The 23853-nt window shown below is 49.6% G+C and overlaps 2 protein-coding genes across 11 annotated transcripts in view; one reads left to right on the top strand and one right to left on the bottom strand.

Annotated features, from left to right (window-relative positions):
• FHL3 (four and a half LIM domains 3) overlaps positions 1-23736 on the top strand; it is a 30037-nt gene extending 6301 nt beyond the window's left edge. For 3 of the 9 annotated variants that reach the window (XM_054802154.1, XM_054802149.1, XM_054802155.1), the window contains exons 2-6: positions 18889-19070; positions 19150-19324; positions 19964-20133; positions 20308-20494; positions 21763-23736. In XM_054802154.1, the coding sequence (XP_054658129.1) occupies positions 18915-19070; positions 19150-19324; positions 19964-20133; positions 20308-20494; positions 21763-21914 (840 nt within the window). In that variant the 5' untranslated portion in view covers positions 18889-18914 and the 3' untranslated portion in view covers positions 21915-23736. Of the gene's footprint in view, positions 1-7572; positions 7749-18580; positions 18742-18885; positions 19071-19149; positions 19325-19963; positions 20134-20307; positions 20495-21762 lie in introns of those variants that run through there. The other 6 variants (XM_054802156.1, XM_054802150.1, XM_054802152.1 and 3 more) reach the window with 5 other exon arrangements.
• UTP11 (UTP11 small subunit processome component) overlaps positions 1-23853 on the bottom strand; it is a 261807-nt gene that overhangs the window by 12265 nt on the left and 225689 nt on the right. The window lies entirely within an intron of this gene.

The following is a 23853-nucleotide window of genomic DNA, read 5'->3' as shown; positions in this document are numbered from 1 at the left end:
CTCTTTCATCCCAAGCCAGTCATGGCTCATGCTGACAGCACACCTGGAAATGAGGTAACCGAATACTCTGCCCACATTGTTCACATTAGCTGGAGCCTGGGCACAGACGTTGCACATGTTTTCTCTGCTCCTGGGCAATCTTTGTTCTCCTGCAGCCAGGAAGTCTTACTGATGAAATGAGAGGAGAGAGAGTGCTTCTCTTCCTTTCTCGGGAAAGACGCCTCTGAGCCACCTGTGGTGTGACTTTCCTGAGAAATACCCTTTCCAGATGCGGAGATCTTGCTGCTATTGAAGTACGATGCGGAAATACTTCCAGTGCTGCCTGAACATGTCGATTGCAAGGAAGATGGCAACATGAATCAGAAAAGGAGTTGGAAGAGGAGGAAAGTCATTAGACGGCACCTTGCCATCCCCTGCCAATGCAGATTTTTCTCTGCCAGCACAGAAGCACAGTCAGGGATCACATTTGTTGTCTTCTGTGCTCTCTGTACACTCCTGTAACTGTGAGTAGCTGGACTGGAAACAGAAGACTGCAAACAAAAGCCTTGCCTTTATCACTCTGAATCCCTGTACCTGTTTCCTGGTGTATTAACTAATCTCTCTGAAATGGAGAGATAGAGCAAAGTCTCCTCCTTATCCCTCTGGAAAACAAGATACATCGGAATAAGTGCTCTAACTGTGTCCGTTTGGGGTGAATGACTCTCCAGAAGTTGCTTTTGTGGAGGCACAGTCATCACATATTTGTGGCAACTACTTGCTGGTGGAGTGCTGGCCGACATAGCTCAGATGATTTTGCCAGCAGGTAATCGGTGCGCTGTGCCTGCTGCGCCACGGCAGCACCGAGGAGCACCAGGGCTGCGCAGGGAGGAAAGCAAAGCCGACAGCCTGAGTGCGCTGGGCTGGGTGTTGGGCCGAAGGGATGTCAGCGACGGTGGGAAACCTAAAAATGTCCCGCTGGGCAGGGCTTTGCCGAGCACTCCGTTTCCCTTCCCAGAGGAAGCAGCCTGAATTTACCCGTTGCTCTGTAGAGACCTGTAGGCTAAAACAAATTATTCTTACGCAGTAGAAAACATTGGGACCAACCTTAACTGATGAAGCAATTTGCCAGCTTTTAGCCTCGAGGTCCCTAGTCCCTCAGGGCTTTCCAGCGTAATGGCTTGGGTCGGTTTCCCAGAAAGATTCTCTTGGATATGTGCTGTTGGCAATACTCTGGCTCATTACTGGCCGTTTTATTTTTCCAAGAGCCAGCTCTTGTTAGCTTCGTTCTCACAGTATTGTTTTCTTTCTAGAAGAAGCTTTTGCTGGCTCTCCTAAACTATCACATGGGAATTGCTTACTAGCTTAGATTTTTTTTTTTTTTGACCCAAAGCTGCGCTTTGCTCCCCTCTGTAACACTGCCAACATCATTTCCAGTCTCTTTTAAGCATATGTTTTGCAATAATATCTAAGCCCTTGGCTCCAAATAACTGCCTTACAGAGAGATTAGTATCTTTTTAACAAAGGAATTGAGAAGTAAATAGTGAAAACAAAAGCAGTATCTTGAGAGCCTGTAAGACTATCCTGACCTTTCCCAAAGGCCTCAGCCTGGACTTCAGCGTTTAGCGAGCAGATGGCAGAAATCAGGGTGGACTTAGTTTGCATAGTCCTCTGCCCAGTCACTGTGTTTGCTGGAAATGTGCTCTGCACGTTGTTGCCATCTGGGCTTGACTGTACTATTCTTATAACCTCCAGGGAGCCTTCTCTAGCAGAGCTCATCTCTGATGGAAGTCCTCTTTGGCTGACCTTGCACTGAGGCTAGTATTAGCAGCGTGGATTTTTGAGATTTGACAGCAGCATTCTTCACAGGAAGAAAACCGGCTTGGGAAATGTTTTGTCCTGGCTGGGAAAGAAGGTATGCCACTTGCCAGCTGCGTTCTCCAGGTATCCAGCTGGGTATGTGGTATTAAACCAGAGAGTGAGGAGGTCAATATTAATGTTTTCAAAACTTCACGAGAAAGTGCTACAGGAAAGCAAAGGCCTTCAGAAAAACAACTGAAAAATTGCCTTTGCTTTAGATGGCAGAAGGAGATGCAGAGGTGGGAAGGAAGTTGTATGAGGCCATTCAGGAAATTAGCAGCAGTGGTGGGAGTATACCCCGTATCTTCTGAATTTAAAAAGTTCTTCCTTGTTTTGCATCAGTGCATGTCTGGGAGGCTGTGTCCGATGTGCAGAAATAAATATTGATGGTTAGAGAATTGGCATCTTTGGAAGTGAAATTTCTCTCCTAATTAGCACATTGCTCAATTTGGGTTGCAGGTGAGTCGAGTTCCAGTTGCTCCATGAGTTTTTATGAGTTCGTTGCTTGTTAGTGCATATGACTATATATGAGCACACAGATTTCAGCATCTCCCTAGGACTAAATAGCACCAGGGTTAAATTTATTTGCATTTGTTGAGTCTTTAGCTACGAAGTTTTGTGACAGAATAGCAGAAGAGTATAAAGCTGATGCTCTGGTGAATGTTAAATGGGACTATCTACACTTACATTTCTATCCTCATTGGTTCTTCCTTTGTACTGCAGTAGATCTGGAGGTTGCAACCTCCAATTAAATTTGCACAAAATGGCTTTGGGGCAGTTTCTGCTTGGGAACCTTTGCTGCTGTCCTTGTAAATATAAAACCTGATGCACCAGACTAAAATAATGCAATCGGAATGGATTTTCTAGAAATGTTTTCTAGTCCCTCTGAATTGTGATTCTTAACGTTTATACTCAAATGTCTTCTGCCACACAGGCAGAATGAGGGCTCCAAATGGTGTGAATAACTGCTCTTGGCAGCAGTATTTACCAAAGTAGTAGCTAAGTTGGATCCTGTACGTTCTGACCTGCCTGAGTCGCAGGTCATCCATTTGCACCAGCTGCTGCAGTGTCCTGGAGAACTTCCTGCATTGCTTTTTAAAGATTTATATATGCAGGGACAAAAAATAGATCAGAAGACTCGCATACACCATGAAGATCCTTTCCTGATGTTATGTGCTGTGTAGCCACCTTTTCCTCCAAGCTCTTTCCAGCTGGCCTCATCTCTCCATGCTGTTCCAAGGTTTTTACCTTTATGTGCATCAGTGAGCCTGGGGTTATGGTGTTCTCTTTCACTCATCATTTGGTAGGGCAGGCAGTTGAAATGTGTTGAACCTGGAGCCGAGAGTCTCAGAATTGCAAGGGAGCTTGCTAACAAGCGGCTCTTACAGAGGGAGGCGAGAGTCGGGTGTGGGGGTCCCGACAGGCGGCAGAATCTTCATCTGAGTCTAAATGAACGTCTGCTTTTCAGAGGAACTGAGCTCACTTTGCCTGAAATCAAAAGAATGGATAGGTGCTCAGCAACCCTGGAATTGAGAGGCCAAGATACAGGCTGCCAAATGCAAAAACAGGGTGAGAGCAAAACCAAAACCCCTCCCAACCTCTGTTCTGAGGCTGTAACTGCTCTGGCTCAGATATACAGCATTTAGGTGTGGAAGGGGATATCCCAGCTTGAGTGGCCAGTCCCATGAGCTGTGCCTCTGGGGAGCAGGGTGTCCATGTTCCCATCGGCACTGTGCATCTTGCGACGTGTGCTCACGGACCTGTGTTCACGTCTAAATCACGCTGCTCTTGCACTCGCGACATTTTTATGATGGACTGCTGAACGTGTGGCACCCATTTGTCTTCTGCTCCCTCCTGCCTGTCCCAGTCCATCCTTAGTGAAAAGCCTCGCTCTTTCCTCAGGCTTTTGCACTTTCCAGCTGTGCACCAGTTGGAGCTCACTTGAGGCTACTTTTAATACAAACTCCCAGGAGAATTTGTGTGACTGTCCCAAAGAGGCTCCTCTCCACGTCTGTCCTGCTGCAGCTTTGTGCCTTTGTTTCCCAGGCCTAAGGGACTCGCGTTCAGCAAACGCTCTTGAGAAATCTTAGTGGAGAGTTAGACCTGGCAGATGGAGGCTGTTACCTCATTCCACAAAAATGCTTTGTTATTGAGAAAATGGAAACTGTCTGAGGTTTGGGAGCTGAATAGAGTCATTGGTGTCTGTTTTAACCGCAGTTTAGCGGTGACTGCTGAAAGTTCCCCTCTCCGAGCATTCCCTTTTCCTACACCCATAATCTTCAAGTCATTGGAGAGCTGCAGTGATTTAACTCATTAGCTGAGCAAATGCTGAATACTGTTGCATACTCTGCAGAAACTTTGCTAAAACCTCAGCATCTTCCAGCAAAAGAAAAATGGCTAGCCAAGAAATAACCCTTTGCAAACTATCGGACAGAAAAGTGATCCCTATGGATACTGAGCCAAATTCAACTCTTTTTTTACAATCTCAGCTGTGCCTCTTGTTTACTTGATTTTTTAAAAAAGCTGTATTAAGATTATGCAGGAACTTCTTGGAGAGAAAAGGCATGCGTGGAAGCTTATGTTTTGTAATTCTTTAACACAGGTATCTGAATCCCAGTTATGAAGAGAAATTTCTTCTTATCATTGATTATTAACAGTGGATTTCAGCACTGGGGATTTGGGAGCGTAGGAGAAAGAATAAAAATAGGGATTGAACTATTTGCAAGCTGGTTTTCATATTGCCATGAATAATGACTTGAGTTAGTACAGAAGAGCATTAACCTAAATACAAGACTTGTTTTAGTTAACAGATACTTGTATGCATTTGTGAAACTGTGGCATCTGATCCCTCCTGCTGAGAAAGTTGCATAAGCATTATTCACCAAGCACCCTAACAGAGCTGAAAGCAGCAGTGTTAGCTTTTTGGAAATAAAATGAACACTTTATTTATGTATTTTTAAACTAATGAATCTTAGCAGGCCAAATGAATGTCTTCCAGCTGCTACAGATGGTTTTTACATGACTAAATATTTTGGTGCATAGAAAAACCTAGAATACTGGAACCACAAGATACTAAATATTTAATTATTACCTGGAATGTAAATATGACCTTGATATTTTGAATTTGTTTACCCAAATTTCAAGTGTTCACTTAGAAATTCATCAATTAATACAGTTCCGGTCTTGGTATCTGGAAAGAAGAGTGACTGCTCAGCGTCTTCTCCAAATTTCTTTAAATATCAGAGTGGGTTTCAGTAACAGGAATTTGCTTAACTGGAGAAATAATCCCAGCTGTTTCAGGAAGAACCCAGGATCAGTATTTTAGCTGTAATGAACTGTTTCTGTTCTAGATCCCTGCTTTCTGTGGGTTTACAGTGTAACCATAAAAATCCTTTCCAGGCTGAGCTCTGCCTCCTGAGGTATTTGGGAGGTTTTTAACATAAAATGCAAATTGTAAAAACAATTAGCAGTTCATTTTTCAGACTGTATCTTACCAGTTTAGAGCCCATTCTAGACACCTGTTGTTCCTGTAACTGTAAAGCAACCTTATTTCTTGAATGATCCAAGCCCACAGGATTTCCCTCATGTGAGTGTATCAGAGGTTAGGCAATTTCTGCTGTACTTCGGATCTGTGTGCCTGCAGATCATGCCATTTTCTGTTAAAATAGCATGTATACTAACTCCGTACTGCTGGGGAAAAACCGTCTGGTTTTTAAGGCTCTTCTAATGAAACAAAAGAAATTTAATAATATAAAATGTCTATCTGAAAGGCCTAACTTCAGCATGTTGAAGACAAAAATTCCTCCTTGAGATCCACATGTGATGGCAGTATTCCTAGGTATTCCTTAGGATGTGAAGATGGTGAAGAAAGAACAGCAACAAAAAAAGCGGATCCTGAACTGTCTCTGAGTGTAAGCACTACTTTTGTCAGCATCATGATCCCACGTACTAGCCTAAACTGCTGACTTTTGCCAGGCTTTTGACCTCATCTTGGAATTCCACTACCCTCGTGAAGGAAAGCACGGTTTTTTCTATTCTTAAGAACTAACATGGTTTGCACTAGTGCGTAACTCCTGGTGCTGCACTATTCCAGTGCCTTCTTCCAGATCAGCATGCTCACTCTTAAAGCTCAAAGTTTAAATAGTAGGAGTGACTAGCAAGAGCATGGGGTTACTTGGTTGAAAGATCGGGAGTCTGGATTAACTGTACTTGTAACTGCACAGTACTGTGTCTGTCTGTCATAGAATGGTTTGGGTTGAAAGGGACCTTAAAGATCATGTCCTCTTTTCCTTCCTTTTGCCCCTGCTTCTCACAAAAAGTTCAGTTTGTGGAATCTATTTGGACGTAGGTCTATAATGTGCATTAGTAGGTGTCACAGTTTCCAGGCTGATGGGGATCTGCGCTGCATCTCAGAAGGAGAAGATGGACAGGGACTTGGATCTTGGTTCCATTTTTAGTTCTACCAGGCTTGCCTTGTGCCAAAACCCTCTGAGGTGCAAATCCCAGGAGGGAGATAAAATAACTCCCTGCCCTGCAGGTATTATGAGGGTAAATAATGTTTTTGCTGGTGACAGCTGTTAGGGAATTGAGGAAACAACAATCCTATGAGAGGTACGGGCTGTCAGATCTGTGGAAACTAAGCGCTGTTGCATTCATGGCCTTGCACTGGATCATCATATATATTTGTGTTATTTGCAGTAGGGAGGTAAGGAGCTAAACTGCTTTCCAAGTAAAGAAACTAATCTTTAGTTTGTGTCCTTAAATGTGGATTAGTTATTCTTACCTGCCTCTTTTCTCAGCACATGAAAATTTTCAAATAGAATAGTCAGCGTTTAAGGCATTTCAGTGGCTACCTTTAACTCAGTGAACGCTTCATATCAAGAAAATTGCTGTGATGTCTAACTCGGAGGGTTCTGGAATATGTGGAGTAATAGTGATACTTACTAAAGAGTCAGTAATAGCAAAAAGTACACAGTGTATTGCCTGTAACTCAGCCAAGAGAAGTTTTATTTCTAGTTATTTCTCAGCCCTACGCAAACATCATGTAACTCACAGGAAGACTAAATCTGGCCCGCTGCGCTTGTGTAGAAGCCTTGGGTGTGTTGCTTTTGGAGAGCCTGAAGAGCTGTGTGTGGAAAATCACAAATGCGCTTCAGGTTGGTGAAGGTGTCAGACCATATGCACAGACTATATCATGCTTCATGCTCCGTGAAACAATGACTCACCTAAGGAATGATGAAATAAGTGCTTTCAGATCCTTGATAGCTTTGAGTTTTAATTTTGGAAGAAGACGCAGAGCAGAACTTGGAGTGGAAGAGGGCAATCCAGAGATTTTTGAATAACTGGGCCCCAAGTAAATCGTGGTGTTTGAATAACACTGACCCTTTCCAGTGGAAATCCATGAGTCCTGCTGCTCACCTCATTAGCCACTTGGCTTGGTAAATCAGGCTAAGAATGATGTTCATTAGCTTTTCACTTTCTGCTAGGAGTTTTGCTTGTTCTCTTTTTTTTTTCTGTCGTGACACTGAGAAATAAAAAGGGTTTGGAAGCGAAATATATCTACACAAAATTGGAATTCTTATGTCTCTTATGAAAATTTAGAGTAACTTGAATTTTAAGTGTCCAATTTCCAGTCACAAGTAATGACATTTAAAGCTCTGTAGGAAATGCAATCCCTGTGCTGATGTCACCCTCTGGTTTATGATGTGACTGCTTTTGTTTCTGGGCAGGCACTGGGGTGTTTTGCTAGCGAAGGGATGATTTACTAGTGAGAGTCTCTTGCTGGTTGCACCTGCTGTAACTGTCTGGGGTGTGAGTCACTGGGAGAACTGCCCTCACCCTGCTTCTCACAGTGCTGCTGCTGCCGCCGAGACTTGGGTCTTACACTGGTCCGTCACGTTCGGCAATGCAAGGTAACGGAGAACTGGTCTGAGTTTTTGTTTCCAGGGGTTTGCCAATTTAGAACAAATAGTCTGTAAATAAAGCATTTTTGTTCTGGTCAGTTAGGGGAAGCAGAGGGAGGGTTATTAAGGCATTGGTGGTGTCTTGTTGCAGTGAAGCTCATGATCCTCGAACTGCCTGAGCATGAAAACAGCTTTGGAAAATCTTTCAATCTCATCCCAGAGCGGGCTGCTGTTGCTTCCTTCAGTGAACAAGTGTGGAGCATCTTCTCTGCAGCAAGGAAATGGGGCATTGCTTGATATCTGCTGCCTTAGGGGCTGAAACATCTACTCTTCTTCGTCTTTACCTGAAAGTCCTCAGGAGAAAGAGCCTCTGTTAGTTAAATTTATGATCTTTCAGTTCCATTTTAATTTGCAACAAATCTGTTTCATGTAGGTTTCTTTGTAAATCTCAGACTTGAATGAGAGAATGCCCAGAGAAGCTGTGGCTGCCCCTGGCTCCCTGGAAGTGTTGAAGGCCAGGTTGGATGGGGCTTTGGGCAACCTGGGCTAGTGGAGGGTGTCTCTCCCCATGGCAGGGGGTTGGAACTGGATGGGCTTTGAGATCCCTTCCAACCCAAACCAGTCTGGGATTCTATAATTCTGTAAACGAGTCACAGAGCTGGATCAGGGGCTCTCTAATACTGTTAATTCTTTTCTGTTCTTTTGTTTTGTTTTCTTTCTGTAAATGAGCAGTTTTCCTCTCTTTATGAGTTTTTAGGCACAGTCAGCACGTGTGCTTTACCGTGCTGCCTGCCAGCAGCGGTGCTACGTGTTGCCCAGACTGAAGAGCTGCCGGTGTGGTGAGCAGCAGCACTAGTCCTGAGACAGACACATCCATTGGGCAGGGGCATAGATGTTGGAAACTCAACGTGTAGCTGCGTGATATAAAGGCACTCATAAATTTTGTGAGGATTTGTGCCCCTTGAAATAGCTGTTTCCACTTAGTCTTTTGGATGTGGCACCAGTTTTCCCTTTCATAGGTACCAGCAAAGACTCTATCTTAAAGTACGGCAGCGCAGCACGGCAGAAATGGGAAAGCATGTTGCGTCTTGCAAATTTCTTTTTAGTCTTTGCAAGCAGTTATTTCTTAGAGATTTTATGTAAAGTACGTGACAATTGCAACTGATGGCTTCTATTATTTAAAATGTGCAGTATTTAAGAGTAATTTTTAAAGGTGCCAATGAGAAATGCTGTAACGAGGAGACTGGTTTGACGATAACCAGCTCTGTATAGCAGAGATCACCCAGCAGAGAAATCTTCAGCCACAGAAGAAGGAAACGTGTTTCACTTCTCCATTGGCAAGGCAGTGGCTAAAAGAAGAGGTTATCCTCCTCTGTCAACGCTCCCCTGTCTGTCCCCGTTCTGTGCTTTCTTGTGCTCTGGAGGGCTCAGCTATGCTGTCCTTGCAGGAGGGTTGCAGCTGGTGCATACAGCATCTCCCAGGCAACAAATTATCTTAGTTTTGTTTCGGACCACAGGCAAGCAGTCCTCGGGATGGTAACCTGACACAACTTGTCTTTGCCAGAGTTCAGTCCTTCCCCAGATTTAGAAGCTGCTCACATGCTGCGGGCTACAGAGCTGTAACCGCCTTTGCTTGCAAGGGACACCAGCAGCTGTAAAAAGTACTTTAGAGGGAGGCTGTCCTCGCCTCCAGCAACTCGCCAGCACAGGTGGAGGGGCCCAGGGCTGGTGATGGGGACGGTGGGACAGAAGCCGCTGGGCAAGAGCCAGCGTGGCACACGGGTGTCGTTGCAGTGTCTCCCGTTACCTTCCTGGCTTTCTCTTCGCTCTGCTCATTTTGCATGTGGGAGGAGAGCCCTGAAAGGCACAAAACTGCCAGGGTTACAATGCAGGTTACCTCTCTCAGTCAGTGTATATGCTTATATGCAAGAAAACAACTACAGATGCTCCTGTTTGGGAGACAAAGAATCAACTTGGAAAAATGGAATATTTTGACCAAATTTGGTGAAAAAATTTGCTTTGCCCTTTAAGTAATAGGCATGCATTAAATAAAACATGTCTGGTTTATATGTCTTTTCCTGCTACTGGAGGTCAAAGTTGCTTTGTTTATTAAAAAAAAAAAACAAAACCTGAAGTTGAGCAGAGCCTTAGTCAGCCAAAGAGCTGCCGGGCTTTCTGGAGAAGACCTTTAATAAGGGATAGGGCTCAGACCATGCAGGTTTGCTCTTTGGCATGTGAGCGCAAAACATGTGCACTGTGACTGCATCCGTCCCCTGCAGCCTGTCCACAAGCTCACGTGTGTGCTTGTTCAGAAGCAAGCTTGAAGCAGCCCCTTGATTGCCTTTATGTGCAAAATACAGGTATCATCTCATAAGTACATTTTATTCAGGGACTACAAAAAGCTTTGCAAACACTAACTGAAATGACGTATCACCTCAGAAGTAAGAATGGATTCATCCTCAATGTAAAAAAACAACTGCCTCTAAGGGAAAGAAAAGTGAAAACTATAGCATAAGGCTAGAATTGTAAGTGAACTTTAGGGAAATAGAGCAGAATTCCTTTATTTTTCAGTGATATCTGTACTGAGATGCACAGACCCCAAGAATTAGCAACTAGAGCAGTCAGATTATTTTTTCTGCATATAGGCTGAGATGTCTGTTTGAATTGCAAGATTATTGTGTCCTGAGCAGATCTAAGATGAAGATAAATTGGCCTCAGTGTGCAGTTAGTCATTTCCTGTCATGCTTTCATGTTCAAATTCTAGTGTACTGGATATGACCTTTATTTCATGGGGCAAAGAGATTTTGAAACATTATTGCCGGAGTCCTGGGTTTGTGCAGTTGGATAAGCAGTTAGGCATTTATATGGCTCTGGGTCAACTTTGGATTACATGGGCATAAATCAATTCAATCCAAAATTAAACTTTAATTGCTAGATTATAATCCTCAGAATATGCTTATTCTTTGGGACTGTAATTAGCCGTTATAAAGATCTCACTGGCTTTCTGCATTTGGAAGGTTTAGGACATCATAAGCTCTGTGCAGCAGAGTTCTGTCTTTTGAGTTTGGGGCATGGATGTGTTTTTCCATTTGATCTTTGTGGGCATATGTTTGTTTCTGGAGAATACTGACTGCATGCAGGGGGCCCCGCTCCTCGTGCGAGGCTGTAATTGCAGTCATATGTGGTGTTACAAGACTGTAGCACACAGAACAAGAAAATATATGCTGCAACAGGCAGGTAACATGAAGCACCATATATACCGATGTGTAGTTTCATATAGTTTCATGTGTGCTGTCTTCATGACTTTCTTGACGAAACCTCATCCAGTTACGATCCCTTCCCACCACCTTTTCTTGTCCATCACTTCATAATGGCATGGGCAAAGAAGGTTCGCAGGAAGTTACACCACTTCTAAGCAATGGGCATTTCACTGTCCAAATCAGCTTCTGCCTAGACCTGTTGTGAAACCTGGGGCCTGGAGGCCAGCTGCTGCCCGTTAATTTGTTTTATATGGTTGGTGACTATCTTTAGGGTTGTGTTCTTGCATTACTATTTCTTGCCAGTAGGGTGATGGTTAAGGTATCTGCTCAGTATATCTGAAAGGCCTATTCAGCCCTGCATAAGCAACAAGTTCCTCATTCTTGCCCAATTTCATCAGAGAAACATAGAATGGTTTGGGTTGGAAGGGACCTTAATGATGACCTAGTTCCAGCCCCCCTGCCATGGGCAGAGACACCCTCCACTAGACCAGGTTGCTCGATTTTTCTATTTGATAGAGGAAAACAAAGGGAATTTGTGGATTTGACATTGGCAGACTCTCACGATGTGATTTGTCAAGCACCCACTAGCTGACGGCATTTTTGCCAGCGCTGTTGAGGCTGAGACGCCACAGGCAGATGGGAATTGTGTGTGTTCCCATGTTGGGGATGTAGCGTGAGCTGATGGCGCAGTCCAATGCAACGGCACTGGAAGTGCTGCTGGGCTGGTGTTATGCCCACTGGCCGTCACAAACGAGGAAAGCCTGAAGATTGCACGCACTCACTTTCAGCATGCGCTCCAGTGTTTTTGATACCACTGTTACCATAATTGAATGGGAGCAGATCCTTCTCTCTTAAATGGGATGACTAACGGTCTTGAGAGGAGAAGGGAGCCAGAGTTCAGAAAGCAGTTGCACACTTGTTCTTTGCTCCTCTTTAAGAATTGGTACGAGCAGCCGTTTCCCTGGACTGTGACTCCCGCTCCTCTGATCACACCGAAGCTCCGAAACTTGGCTCCAGCATCTTTCTTCCTATTATGGTCACCCTGGCCATGTCTGCAGCTGCTGTCCTACAGCCAGTTATGAGTTTCAGTAGCAGACCTGCTTGGTGCAGGCTGTGGCTGCCAGCAGGCTCCCGCTTGGTCAGCATCGCATGTGGCAGGGGAAGGTACCTGCGATGTGGAGCTTGGGCCAGGCTGCCTCTCTCCTCTCCCAAGCCTCTTCAGAGGCTGGCTAGAACCTCTTCTGGCGTGTTTTTAAGCTGCAGGTTTCTTAACCATCTGGTAAAAGGGACTTCATTTGGCTGGGGGAGGTTTCTGATGTGGTCATATCTTACTCCTCTGCTCTTGGACTTCCTCCTTCAGTTAAGTGGTCTGTTTGAATCATGACAGGTCCAAACTGCCCAAATGGTTTCAATTCCTGACTTCCTGCTGAGTGTGCAGAATTTGCTTACTTAGTATATGTTTTGCATAAGATTAACAGCTGATCTCTTGAGCAAACATTCCATTTTAATGTCAGCAGAATGACACAGGCTACTTGCTCTGCTGCTGTTGGCTGTGTCCTCGTTCCAAGCTGCTCTCTGAAGGGGTAGGAACCTGAAATAGTTAATTAACCCTTTCAGGTGTTTAGTAATAAATTTTTAACTCTGAAATTGTTCCCTCCTTTCTTCCTGGACAGAGTTTTTCTTTTCATGGTTGCATAATAGGGGCTCCTAAGCTGCTTTCTCTGACCCTGGTAGAATTAACTTTGCCCAAAGAAAATAAGCTTAGAGCAAGAGCTGAATTGTCTGTTGCCTTTCTCCTTGTCAGCCTGCACTCTGCTGTCCTACTGGGGTTTTGGACAGTGGGCAGACACAGTGAAGATGGGCACCCATGGGAAGCCTGGCATTTCTCATCGGTGTTGTTTGGATAAATGTCCTGTTTTTCTTCCTCCAAACCACGTATCTTCATGCTCACCCTGTGGATGCTTCAGCTCCCAGCTGGATTCAGGGGACCTGCTGGAATAGGAAGGACGTGGGGAGGAAAGGGACAGAAGCAGCTGAAAACCAAATGCAAAGTGAGGTCTTGGCCACAAGAAATTACAATTTGAATCTCGGATAGGCAAACATGCCTGGTTTTCCACTGTAACATGGAAAATTGGATTCCCCTGCAACTGCGGCCTCATTAAAAAGAGATTCTTTCTTTAAAGGGTAGGGAAGGGACAAAAGTCCCAGTGTGCACAAATACTGGCTCAGAGCGTTGTCCCATTACCTTGTATGGGGATGCTGCTTTGTGAGAACCTGACTTATTAGCAGCAGGTTTTCCTTTCACATAGGAAAAATTTTGGTTTATGTTTCCTTATCTTAGGAGAAAGAATGAGGAATTTAGTACTAGAAGAAAAAGGTCTATGAACCCATGCCCGTGACTGCTCTCGGCAGGAGGTTGGTCTGTCTGTGCTTGGGGAAACAACTGTGGTGCAGCTTGCTTGGCAGAGCTCAGTATATGCACACACGTAAGTGCAACATCCCAGTGGTGCAGGTGGGGGGCTGTGTAGCCTTACACCCAGCTGATTCATTTGTCTCCTGCTGCCTCCTCCAAGGCTGGCTGTAGGAGCCAAATCATGTGTTGGAGAAATGACCTGCAGCGTCCTCCCATTGTGTTGGTGATGGGGGAGCTGCCAGGTGAGGCCCATGGCTGTGCTGGTGGTCCCTGTGAGGACTCTGCTCCTCGCCATGCCAGAGCTCCCCCTCCGGAGCGTCCCTTCACGCTTGAGATTTCCGAGCTGTCCGTGGGGAGGCTCAGGCTGGAAGGCAGCTGGGAGGCGAGATCTGAGGGCAGGAAGTGACTCAGTGGTGCTACGAGCAGGCGGGTGAAGGCTTGATGCAACACCGCTCCTGAGGGTGCTCCGTGCAGGCGGGGTCTGGCTGGCTTACCCTGATGAAACACTCGGCACCTTTCTGGCAAGGTGCCTCCAGCCTCTCACCCAAAAGCAGGGTCTCCTTTAACAGCAGATGGGGGATGTTGTTCCCGCTGTGCCAGGTCTACAGCTGCGCTCGTGGGTTTGGGAGCAGAGCAAGAGGGTGCAGACAGAGGCAGCAGCGTGAGGAGGTGCAGAGAAACCCGTGCGGTGCCCCAGCGAGCTGGGCCCCCCCCACCCCTGGAGAGCCTGGGCTGGCCGTGCCAGCCCCTGCCTGGGGCGCATGGTGACCCTGAGCGGATCTGCAGAAGCAGTGTCAGGAAACGTGGACTGAAAATGTTCCCAGCCTAACGGCGGGGCTGGAGCTGGTCCTCGGAGCAAGCAGCTGGTTTCCCTTTTAGGGTCGGCAGCAGGCAGAAACAATTTCACGCAGATTCCAGGACCCATAATGGTTCTGGAAAGCCAACAGGAACAAAAAGCGTTCTCCTCTTCTGACCTTGGAGTGCATTGAGGACCATCTTCCAAAGCCTTGTCCCTGGATGGTTTCCTCCTTACATGGGGAATGTTCGCCCGTCCCAGCGAGGCTGTGCTTTCTCTTCTGCATATCTGTTTAGGTGTGAACTGCAACTGCACAAGCTGTGTTCAGAGCGGCCCAGGGAAGATGAGAATAGGCAGGAACCTGACAGACAAAGGCAGGTCTATTCCTGTGTCCTGGGAAGATTAAGTGTTTCCCTGGGAATAGCCTTATGGGTTGCTCTAGGATCACTTTGTGGAGCAGCTTGTGACCTGACAACGAACAACAAACTGGTGTGAAGTTACACAGGGTTATAGGTTCACCATATACATGAGACCTCTTGCTGAAGGACATCGTAGCAGGCTTCGTCTCAAAAGGCTGATTAAGCTCTGAAGTGATTGCATGTAGCAGAAAGCCTGGCCCTGGACAGTCTGTACTGCCTGCTTTGCATAATAGGTCCCCAGTTTACAGACACTAAAAGTAATGTAATAATCTCCTGGGGCTGTTGCTAAGCCAGCTGCTGTGTTGCTGCGGACAATGACACCGGGGTGGTGTTAGGTGCATGTTACTCTCTAATTAGAAAGTGGACTCTGCTGTGCGTCCTTGACAAATTGCTGACCTTTCTCATACGTGAAGCTATTCTGAGCTCTGTTCCAGACTGATCAGATTTGCATCCCGGAGCACTTTAAATGTTGTTTGTGAGAGGAGCTCTTGTTCCCAAAGCTGTTTGTTCATGGGCACAGAAGAGGAACTGAACTTCCTTTCCTCCATGAGCACGACTATATCTGTCAAAGGGAAAGGGTAGGCATCTGGCAGGCATATATCTGTTGTTTATTTTTGCCCTCAGACAGCCAGCAAGACAGCTGAGAGAATACCCCACGTCCAGCTCCACTGTCCCCATGTACAAGGGACCTGCTCCAGTAGATCTTGTCCCACAGGGACCGCAGGCATCTGCTAATGGGCAAGCAAGCAGTCTCTTTGCAACTGGGATCCCATCGTTTTAGGGCAACATCTTGGTTAGTATTTGAAGGTGTTACTTACATCAGCCTAGCACACAGCTAATGTTTACAGGGTGATGCAGCCGTAGAGTATGAGCACGTACTAATTAGCACGCATAGTGACTGCCTATATTGTGCCTTCTAAATCTGAGCCTCGATTAAAGGGTTTTTTAAAGGCATTTTAAAACTCCACCTCTTTTCTTCACAAATGGAGGCAATTTCCAGGTTCCTCATTACAATTGCAGTAAGAATTGTGGACTTTTGTACTATTTCTTTTACTCTATTTCTTTTGTCCCACCTTCCTGTTCTCCATGAACTTGGTCTCTGGCAGTGCCATGTCCTCAGGGGTGAAGATGCAGAGTTTGCTTTGGTGTTGCACAGGGCTTTGACACCCCTGCCCAGCAGCGCATGCGAGACCAGAACAAAGAGAGCAAACAGCTTATCTACTGCAAATAACCCTGAGCAAACTTCCTGGGCCTGCTCTTTTTTCTGTGGAAAAGGCAGCACAGAATCTCATCCTGTACGCTCTCATAGCAGTCTCAGCCACATGACGATCTTGGGACTTGCTCTGCTGGCAGCCTGTGCATCTGCCAGCCTGCTCAGACTCCGCAGCCTGGAGAGCGGGAGCTTGGCTCATGCAGCATCCAACAGACATCGGTAGACTTTGGGGAGAAACTACTCAAAGTGGAGGCAAGCATGGCACACTGCTTTAGGGTCTTCCTCAGTAGATCATTTTCAGAGGGTTTATATGGTTTTCACTTCCTCTTCTGCGGTCGCTCTGTACTGCGCACCCTGCGGTGAAAGCAGCGCTGTGGGGCACCCACTGGTGCTGCCTCCAGTATCGCTGGTGAGTGCTGGCCCAGGGCTTCGGCCAGCACAAGGCTAGCAGGGGGTCCTGGTGGGCTCAGGAGCGCCAGCTGCCCTCGGTGGGATTGGAGGCATTTAGGACTGAAATGTTCCTGTCCTGTCACCTTTTTTAATCCCTGTTTTGGTAGCGGTGATAGCTCAGCTGCCCCAGGGGAGCAGGGCTTCTTCTGGCCATGCCACAGCCCTGAGCACTTGCTGTGGACCTGGTGCTCACACCCCGCAGCTCTCCTGTGGTTTGCTGGTTGGCACCGGGTCCCAAGGGGGCATGTGGGGCTGGGAGACAGCGCATGCTCGGGGCAGCAGCACCTGCCTCGTCGTGGTGGTTCATGGTTCAGGGGTGCGAGAGCCCCAGCAGTCCTTGATGGGTTTATCCTGCCCACCACCTGCCCCTGCAATGGGGAAATGCTGTCCCTTGTTTTGAGTGTGGGGACCAGGGCTCACAGAGAGACAGGGTCAGGGTCAGGCGCAGCAGTGATTGGGAGGCTGAGTCCGTGTCACCAGTAGAACCCAAGGCTTCTCCCATCAAGTTGTGTTTCCTTCCCTTGCATCTTCTGACGTCCTCTGACCCCGCATTACAGGACCACAGAGATAAAGCGCAGCCCATTGAGCAAACATGGCAGCTCCCAGGGTAGGAGCGCTCATTAGAGGCCCTTTTATTACAGACACACCTTGGAAAGTTCCCTTCAACAAGGCTGGGAGGAGGAGGCTTATTAATTTGATTTTCAATCTTTGCCAGAGAGAAAGGTCCCGGGTGGCTTCAGGGAGTGAAGGCAAGTGGGGTGGCAGAGGAGGCGGCGGTGGGTGAGAAGCAGCCGGGAGCCATGTGGGGTGCCGGGGCACGGGAGCTGCTGCCTGACCGGGCAAGCACCTCACTGGGTGCCCCAGAGGGAGGGGGTGTGGGGGGGCTGAACCAGGTTGGGGGCAGAGCTGGGGCAGCGGGTCCAGTTCGGTGCCCTGGCACCCTTCTGGCTCCCCTGTGCAAACCCCCCCCCCAGCACCTGCCCCGTCTCCAGTAACAGACTGGAAATTGCCCGCCCTGGGCTGCCACGGGGCAGTGAGTCTGGGGCTGCCGGTTGGGGCTCTGGAGGACGGGCTTGGTGGAGCGGTGGCCCCAAGCCCACGCTGCTCGCAGGGGCACGCCGTGGAGCTGCTGCTGTGGCCACAGCCACGTGCACCAGCCTGCCGCGCTGGAGGGCACGGAGCGGTCAGGGGAGCAGGCGATGGCCAGGGCAGCAGCTGGGGAACGAGAGCCTCTGAAAAGGGACTTTGTTCCCCCTCTGTTGGTCACGTAGCCATGTGGGAATACTAGATTTATTCACCGGCAGTCCTATTGGCACATACCAGTCTTGACAACAGCTGGGAGCTGTGTGGCTTGGCCAAGAATAGCCCTGGGGAGCTCGCTGCCGTGAGTCAGAGCTGTCTGCATCGGCTCCTGTCCTGGAGGCTGCCTCCCAGCATAAGGGAGACGGCCGCTGCGCCAGGACGAGGGAGGCGAGAGGCTGGCGGTGAGCTCCCTGCCCCACTAAACGATAAACTGTAGATTGAGCCATAAGAGCTCTTTCTAAAGTGGGTGGGTTCATGAAGAAAACTGCAGCGTGCGGTGCTCTGCAGCTGACTGCTCAGATGTAATTCTGTGGGCTTGTCTACACTTGATAGCAACCTGTATTAAAGAAGGGTGTGATTTTGCAAGTGGAAAACTCCATATTTAGGAATAACGAGGTTAAACCAAACAGAAGGAAGATACTCTTGTTCTGGAATTAGCACTCCAAGGAAAGCAAAATACTTCCACAAACCTCTTGTCTGAGAGGGAGACAAGGGGCAATGAGAGATGTCCGATTCCTGCGTGCAAGCCCCCGACACCTTTCTTGTTTGTAAAACGCTCGCCTTCCCCAACACTTTCTCCCCAAAGAGTGTTTGTAGTGGGAGCAACATGTGCAAAACGGTTTGCTGGGACGCAGTTTCATAGCCGGGCACAGTGTGGGGTGCCTGATTTCTGCTTCCCTGTGGAGTGTCTGCTTTAAAGTTCTGGAGAAGTTCCAGAATTTGAAAGGTTGACAGCCCTGTCAGGCAGAGCATCAGCTCACAGGCCAGCAAGAGGAATCTTGCCGTTGGCCCAGGTCCGTGCTGGCGGCTGAGCAGGGGTCTCTGAAGTGCTGCTTGGTAGACAGATCTCCCTCAAGGTGGCTGGCTCTCTGGTGTGTCGGTGGATGCACGCTCACACAGCGTGTGTACGGTCCTGTTTTGGGTGCCAAATCAAAACTTTTCATGCAAAAAAAAATATCTTTTGGTCATCATTTATGCTTTGCTGCAGGAGACAGACAGCAAGAAGCTCAGCTGCGTGCTTATGTGTCTAGATTTCTCTGAGTGGTGCCTGAGTTGAACTTGAGTACAATCCTGATTCATCCCAGGCCCTGAATGTGTGCAGGCTTTTTTGGAAGTGTGTACGGCCGCAGAGCAGGTGCAGCAGCTCAGGTCTGTGTCCTGTCCTGAGAGCGACTGTTTGTTGGCTCAGCGCAGGGATTCGCGGTCCTTGCCCTCTGGAGATGGCAGGGCTGTGCTGGGACATCTCAGGCAGCGTAAGCTGATACTGACCCAGCACCTCCGCTGATCTCTCAGCAGGTGAAGGAGGCCCTCAGACTGGCACCATGACAGAGTGCTTTGACTGCGATAACTGCAAGGAGTCCTTGTATGGGCGCAAGTACATCCAGATGGACAATGGCCCGTACTGCATCCCCTGCTATGATGCCCACTTTGCCAACACCTGTGATGAGTGCAAAGAGCTGATCGGCCACGACTGCCGAGTGAGTATGGGGCCGTGCGGCAGGGCAGGGCGGTTCCCTGGGGCGATCGGTCCCTCCTCATCTCGGCTGTCCTCCCCAGGAGCTGTACTATGAGGATCGCCATTACCACGAGCACTGCTTTCGTTGCTTCCGCTGTGACCGTTCTCTGGCCGACGAGCCGTTCACCTGCCAAGGCGAGGAGCTGCTGTGCAATGACTGCTACTGCAGCGAGTTCTCCTCCAAATGCATTGCCTGCGAGAAGACAGTCATGCCAGGTAGGAGCGGGCAGACTTGAGCACTGCAGTTTGTTCTTGGTCCCAGCGGCTTCGGCCGGGGCTGCAGGGTCCAATACTAGGGCAGCAAGGAAGAGAGCTGAACTGCTCTCCTGCACCACTGTCACTGCATAGAGCGAGCCGGGCACTTTGCTTGTCTGGCAAGACAGCAGGATCCTGAGCTGTGATCACCACAGCAGCCCTGCCTGTCTGTTCCCCTTTTTCATGGGGAAGTGTGCTGGGGAGGAGATAACAAAGGGTTTCCTAGGCAATTTCTGGTGCGTGCTGACGAGAAGAGAAGGAATGACTGAAGGCGTGTGAGCGTCTCTGGAGATGGCCTGAGGCAAGGGAGTGTCTTTGCTTGGCCATTCTGGCACCATTTTCAGATGTAGGTTACAACAGGCGTCTCTGCCGAGGCCTGTGTGCTGGTGCAGGGGACACGTTCCCGCAGCCCTTCCCTTGCGGCTGTGGGGAGGGCCTGGGGCTTCCCCTCTCCAGCTGCCTGCAGTCCTGTGCTGCCATGGGAGGGCAGGCACAGAGCCGGGTGTGCAGGACCGCAGCTTATCCTGCGCAGCCTCCAGTGTGCCCTGTGTGTGCATGTGCTTCTCCCTCCTGTCACGCTGTGAACGTCTCTCTCTGCAGGATCCCGTAAGCTGGAGTACAACGGACAAACCTGGCACGAGCATTGCTTCATATGCAGCAGCTGCCAGCAGCCCATCGGGTCACGATCCTTCATCCCAGACAACAAGGATTATTACTGTGTCCCCTGTTATGAGAGCAAGTTCGCTCCTCGCTGCACTCGTTGCAAAAAGGTATGTCTGGCCTGACAGCCCGAAGTCCCCGAGTTCTCTGATCCAGGGACATGTTCCCCACTCCTGTCTGAGCCCCACCAGAGAAGGGCTCAGGCGCAAGCACCCTGGCTAGCCACTGGTTGTGCCCTGCGGCCCGTTTGCCCGTGTGTCACCAGTGTGCGCTGTCTTCTGCAGACCCTGACCAAGGGAGGAGTGACTTACCGGGATGAGCCGTGGCACAAGGAGTGTTTCGTCTGCACAGGCTGCAAGACCCCCCTGGCTGGGCAGCAGTTCACCTCCCAGGATGACAACCCATACTGCATCAAGTGCTTTGGGAACCTCTATGCCAAGAAGTGCAGCGCCTGCACAAAGCCCATCACAGGTGAGCAGAACGGCCCTGGTTACGCTTCCTGCCTGCTCAGGTTTCCAGACATTCAGTGACTTCTCTGGGTGAAGCTGCCCTCTCGAGTGCACGTGTGACCCAGGCTCGTATGATGCTCATACACGTCTACGCCATGCAGACTTGCTCAAGTGTCTCCAGGCACTTCAGGCCTCCCAGGGACAAATGTTAGGGAGTGCAAGGTGCCCTCAGACACGTCCCCCACAGAAACAATGGCAGCCACTCTCTGAGGAACCCCATGAGAGAGTATCTCTTTGTTGCAGCGGTCCTAGGGCTGCTTCTGTCCCTTCACCTGCATCTTTCAAAGTGGTGAACTGTGCCCCTTGGGAGGAATTCCCTCTGCCTAGGGGGAAAGGCTCCCAAAATGACCCCTCACAGCATGACCTTGTGTCTCTAGCTTGCCTTGTTTGAGGCTGGTTGCCATGTCCTGTGGAAGGATTGCTCACAGACAGGGAAAGCCAGAGGCTTCCAGCTGTAGCTGGAGCAGCAACTGCTGCAGGGGAGTCTGGACCTGTTCTACCTGCCTAAGGGGAAGCAGGGAGTCCTCTTCTGCAGAAACCCCGGAGAGGGTCTGGCCTCCTCCCCGTCCTCCCCCACCTGACCTTTCCCTTTGCCACTCATGTCTGTTGCTCCTGGGAAGGCAGGCAAAGCCATGAATCAGCCGGTGACTCAGAGGATGACTCTGGCTGCGGACAGGGCAGCTCCCAGGCACCCCACTTCCCGTCTGGTCCTTATCAGTGCGTTGCTGTCCCGGGGAGAAGGGGGTCACAGCCCACATGTCCAGACACTGCCGGCAGAGGAAGGAAGCTGCCCGCAGAGCCTCCGCAGGAGCGCGGGGCTAGGCTGGTGGCAGGAGGGCTCTTCCCAGGCTTTCACTAGCACCATCCTTGGAAGGAGCTGCTCCAGGGAGTGCTGCTGGGAGCTCCTGACAGCCCCCTCATTCACTGTGATGCTGCAGCTCTGCTCCCTGCTCCTCTCTGGGGAGAAAATGGTGATTCTGGCCCGGAGATCTGGATCCTGCAAAATCTGGTGTGAAATCATTTTGGTCCTCTCCCCGTCCCCCCTCCTCCCCCCAAGAGTGGAGATTGGTATTTCAGATGTTTTCGATAGTGTGGGGTGTTTGGGTGCCACGGTGCAGCACTGCGTGTGAAGACCTGACTCAGAGATGAACAGGTCAAGACTCGGTCTATGTGGGAAGCTCGTCCCAGTTTCCCCAGGGGTTCTGACGCTGCACTCTGTCCCTCCTGCAGGCTTTGGTGGTGGTAAATATGTCTCCTTTGAGGACCGTCACTGGCACCACAATTGCTTTAACTGCGCCCGCTGCAACACCTCGCTGGTCGGGAAAGGCTTCATCCCTGACAACGATGAGATCCTGTGCCGCGACTGCAGCAGCGACCTATGAGCCTCCGAGGACACCGTGGGGCAGGGGCTTTCTCTATTCTTCAGGGCCTTTGTGCCAGATACCCCAACAGCATCTCAGGGGCAGGGCACAAGGCACAGGAGATGGGGGCTGACCCCGAACCACGGTGTGTTCAGGAGGTTCCTGTGCCCCTCCCTGAAGGCTAGAGTACGCTATGCTATGGCTCTGTGCAGAGTCAAAGCTAAATAAAGTTGAAAAAGGAGCTTCAGGACCCCCCATTATTTACTCTATCTTTTTGTTTCCTGTCTGATCAGGCACGAGCAGAGCCCAGGGCCCCAGCTGAGCAAAGGGCAGCAGCAGCTTCAGCGTTGGGCTGCTGGATCTGCACGCTGGCAGCATGTGTTTGCTCCCCCTGGCACAGTGCTGACTTCTCTTTTCCCCATGTGCTTCCCTTGCTCTGTGATATAAGGCAGCAGCTCCTGGTCCATGCGGCTTGGCCGTGCTGGCCTGCGTGGCGGATGGCTTTGCAGCACAGCCTTTTCCATACGTGCGGCTGGCCTGTGGCGATCCGGGCATGAAGGGCATGCTCTGCCCTTTTTGGGAGGTTCGTGGACACCAGGCTGGAGTGTGGCCAGAAGAAGAGCATGTGTCCTGCCAGATGGGATCCACCTCCAGATTTCTGTAGCCACCTCACCGTTTGCAGGCCAGACCCTTTGCTCTGCACATCTCCATGGAGGTGCTTTCACTCAGATGTGGATGAGGAGCTCAAATCGCTCGCAGGTACGGGGCCCCCACCACCTCCCTGCCCCATTCCCGTCCATCTGTGCCATGATCTCCCGCAGCTGCCTCTGCAGTGTCTGAGCTGGAGCTGGTGGGTACTGGCCCCGCTGGTGGTCCCCCCTGAGAAGCGCCTGGCTGAGCCCCAGAGAAGGGCGTGCTGAAGGCTGAGAGCACCAAGGGCTTTATTCCTGCTCCATCCCTCCCACGGGGAACCGTAGGATGGGGACTGCCTTGCCGAGCCCAGCCGCCAGCAGCACAGCTAACATTGAAGACCTTTCATTAATTCGAGGAGGGTCCATGGCTGCTGGGAGTGCTGGAGGGGAGGATCTGCGGGAGCACAGGGCTCCGGCACGGACATCAGCCGAGGGGGCAGTCGGGGTGTCCACAACCTGCTCCTGCCAGGGCCAAGTGTCCCCCCACGGCGGGCAGAGAGCGGTGGCTGCCCCCGGCCACGCTCACCCTTTGCTGTGTCCAAAACGAGAAGCAAAGCAAAGGTGGCACCCGGGCTGCCCTGAGGAGAGGCTTTGCATCTCCCAAGTCCCTGCGTTGGCCCTAACTGTGCAAAATGGGACATCTTGAGCCATCCCAGACTCATGCAAGGGCTTGAGCTGTCCTTGCCTGATGGCTGAGCTGGCCCTGGGCCCCGCTAAGGCCCCTCTGCAGCGGGATGCTCATGCCTGCTTTGTCTCTACATCCTTCTTGCTTCTGTCTTGCTGGGGCACTTACGCTGACCCTGCTTTCCTGCTTAGACAGCCACGTGCTTTTCTGAAAGCATATTCTTGTTTTTCTTTTGTACTCTTTTGTCATGAATATCTGTCATTTTGTAACCAACTGCAGGATGAAGGGGCTAGCCCCCCCCCCCCCCCCCCAGGCTTCACTTAGGAACAGAAAATGTTATGCATGTTGAAGTGTTATTCACTCTGTATCCTTGTTGAACCCTCGTTTGAAAGCTTTGATGCAGGCAAATCAGAGTTTGTGTGTTTGCTATTCTGAGGAGCTTGGAGCAGTCTCTAGAAGGAAGTATCCTAAACCTCGGCCTCCTGTGTATTTCCTACAGCTTTATATAATAAACCGTTTTAGTGACGCTTGCTCTCCTGTGTTTCTGGAACAGCAGGCACAGGGCAGAGCTCTGTCTGAATCGGTGTTGTGGCTCTGTGCTCAGCCTTGTCCTCGCCCCTACCCCTATACTGGGGACGGCCGA

This window comes from Grus americana, chromosome 23 (assembly GCF_028858705.1).
Source record: "Grus americana isolate bGruAme1 chromosome 23, bGruAme1.mat, whole genome shotgun sequence".
Classification (NCBI taxonomy): Eukaryota; Metazoa; Chordata; class Aves; order Gruiformes; family Gruidae; genus Grus; species Grus americana.
Note: the sequence above shows the minus strand (reverse complement) of the source record. Positions and strands in the feature narration are given on the sequence as shown.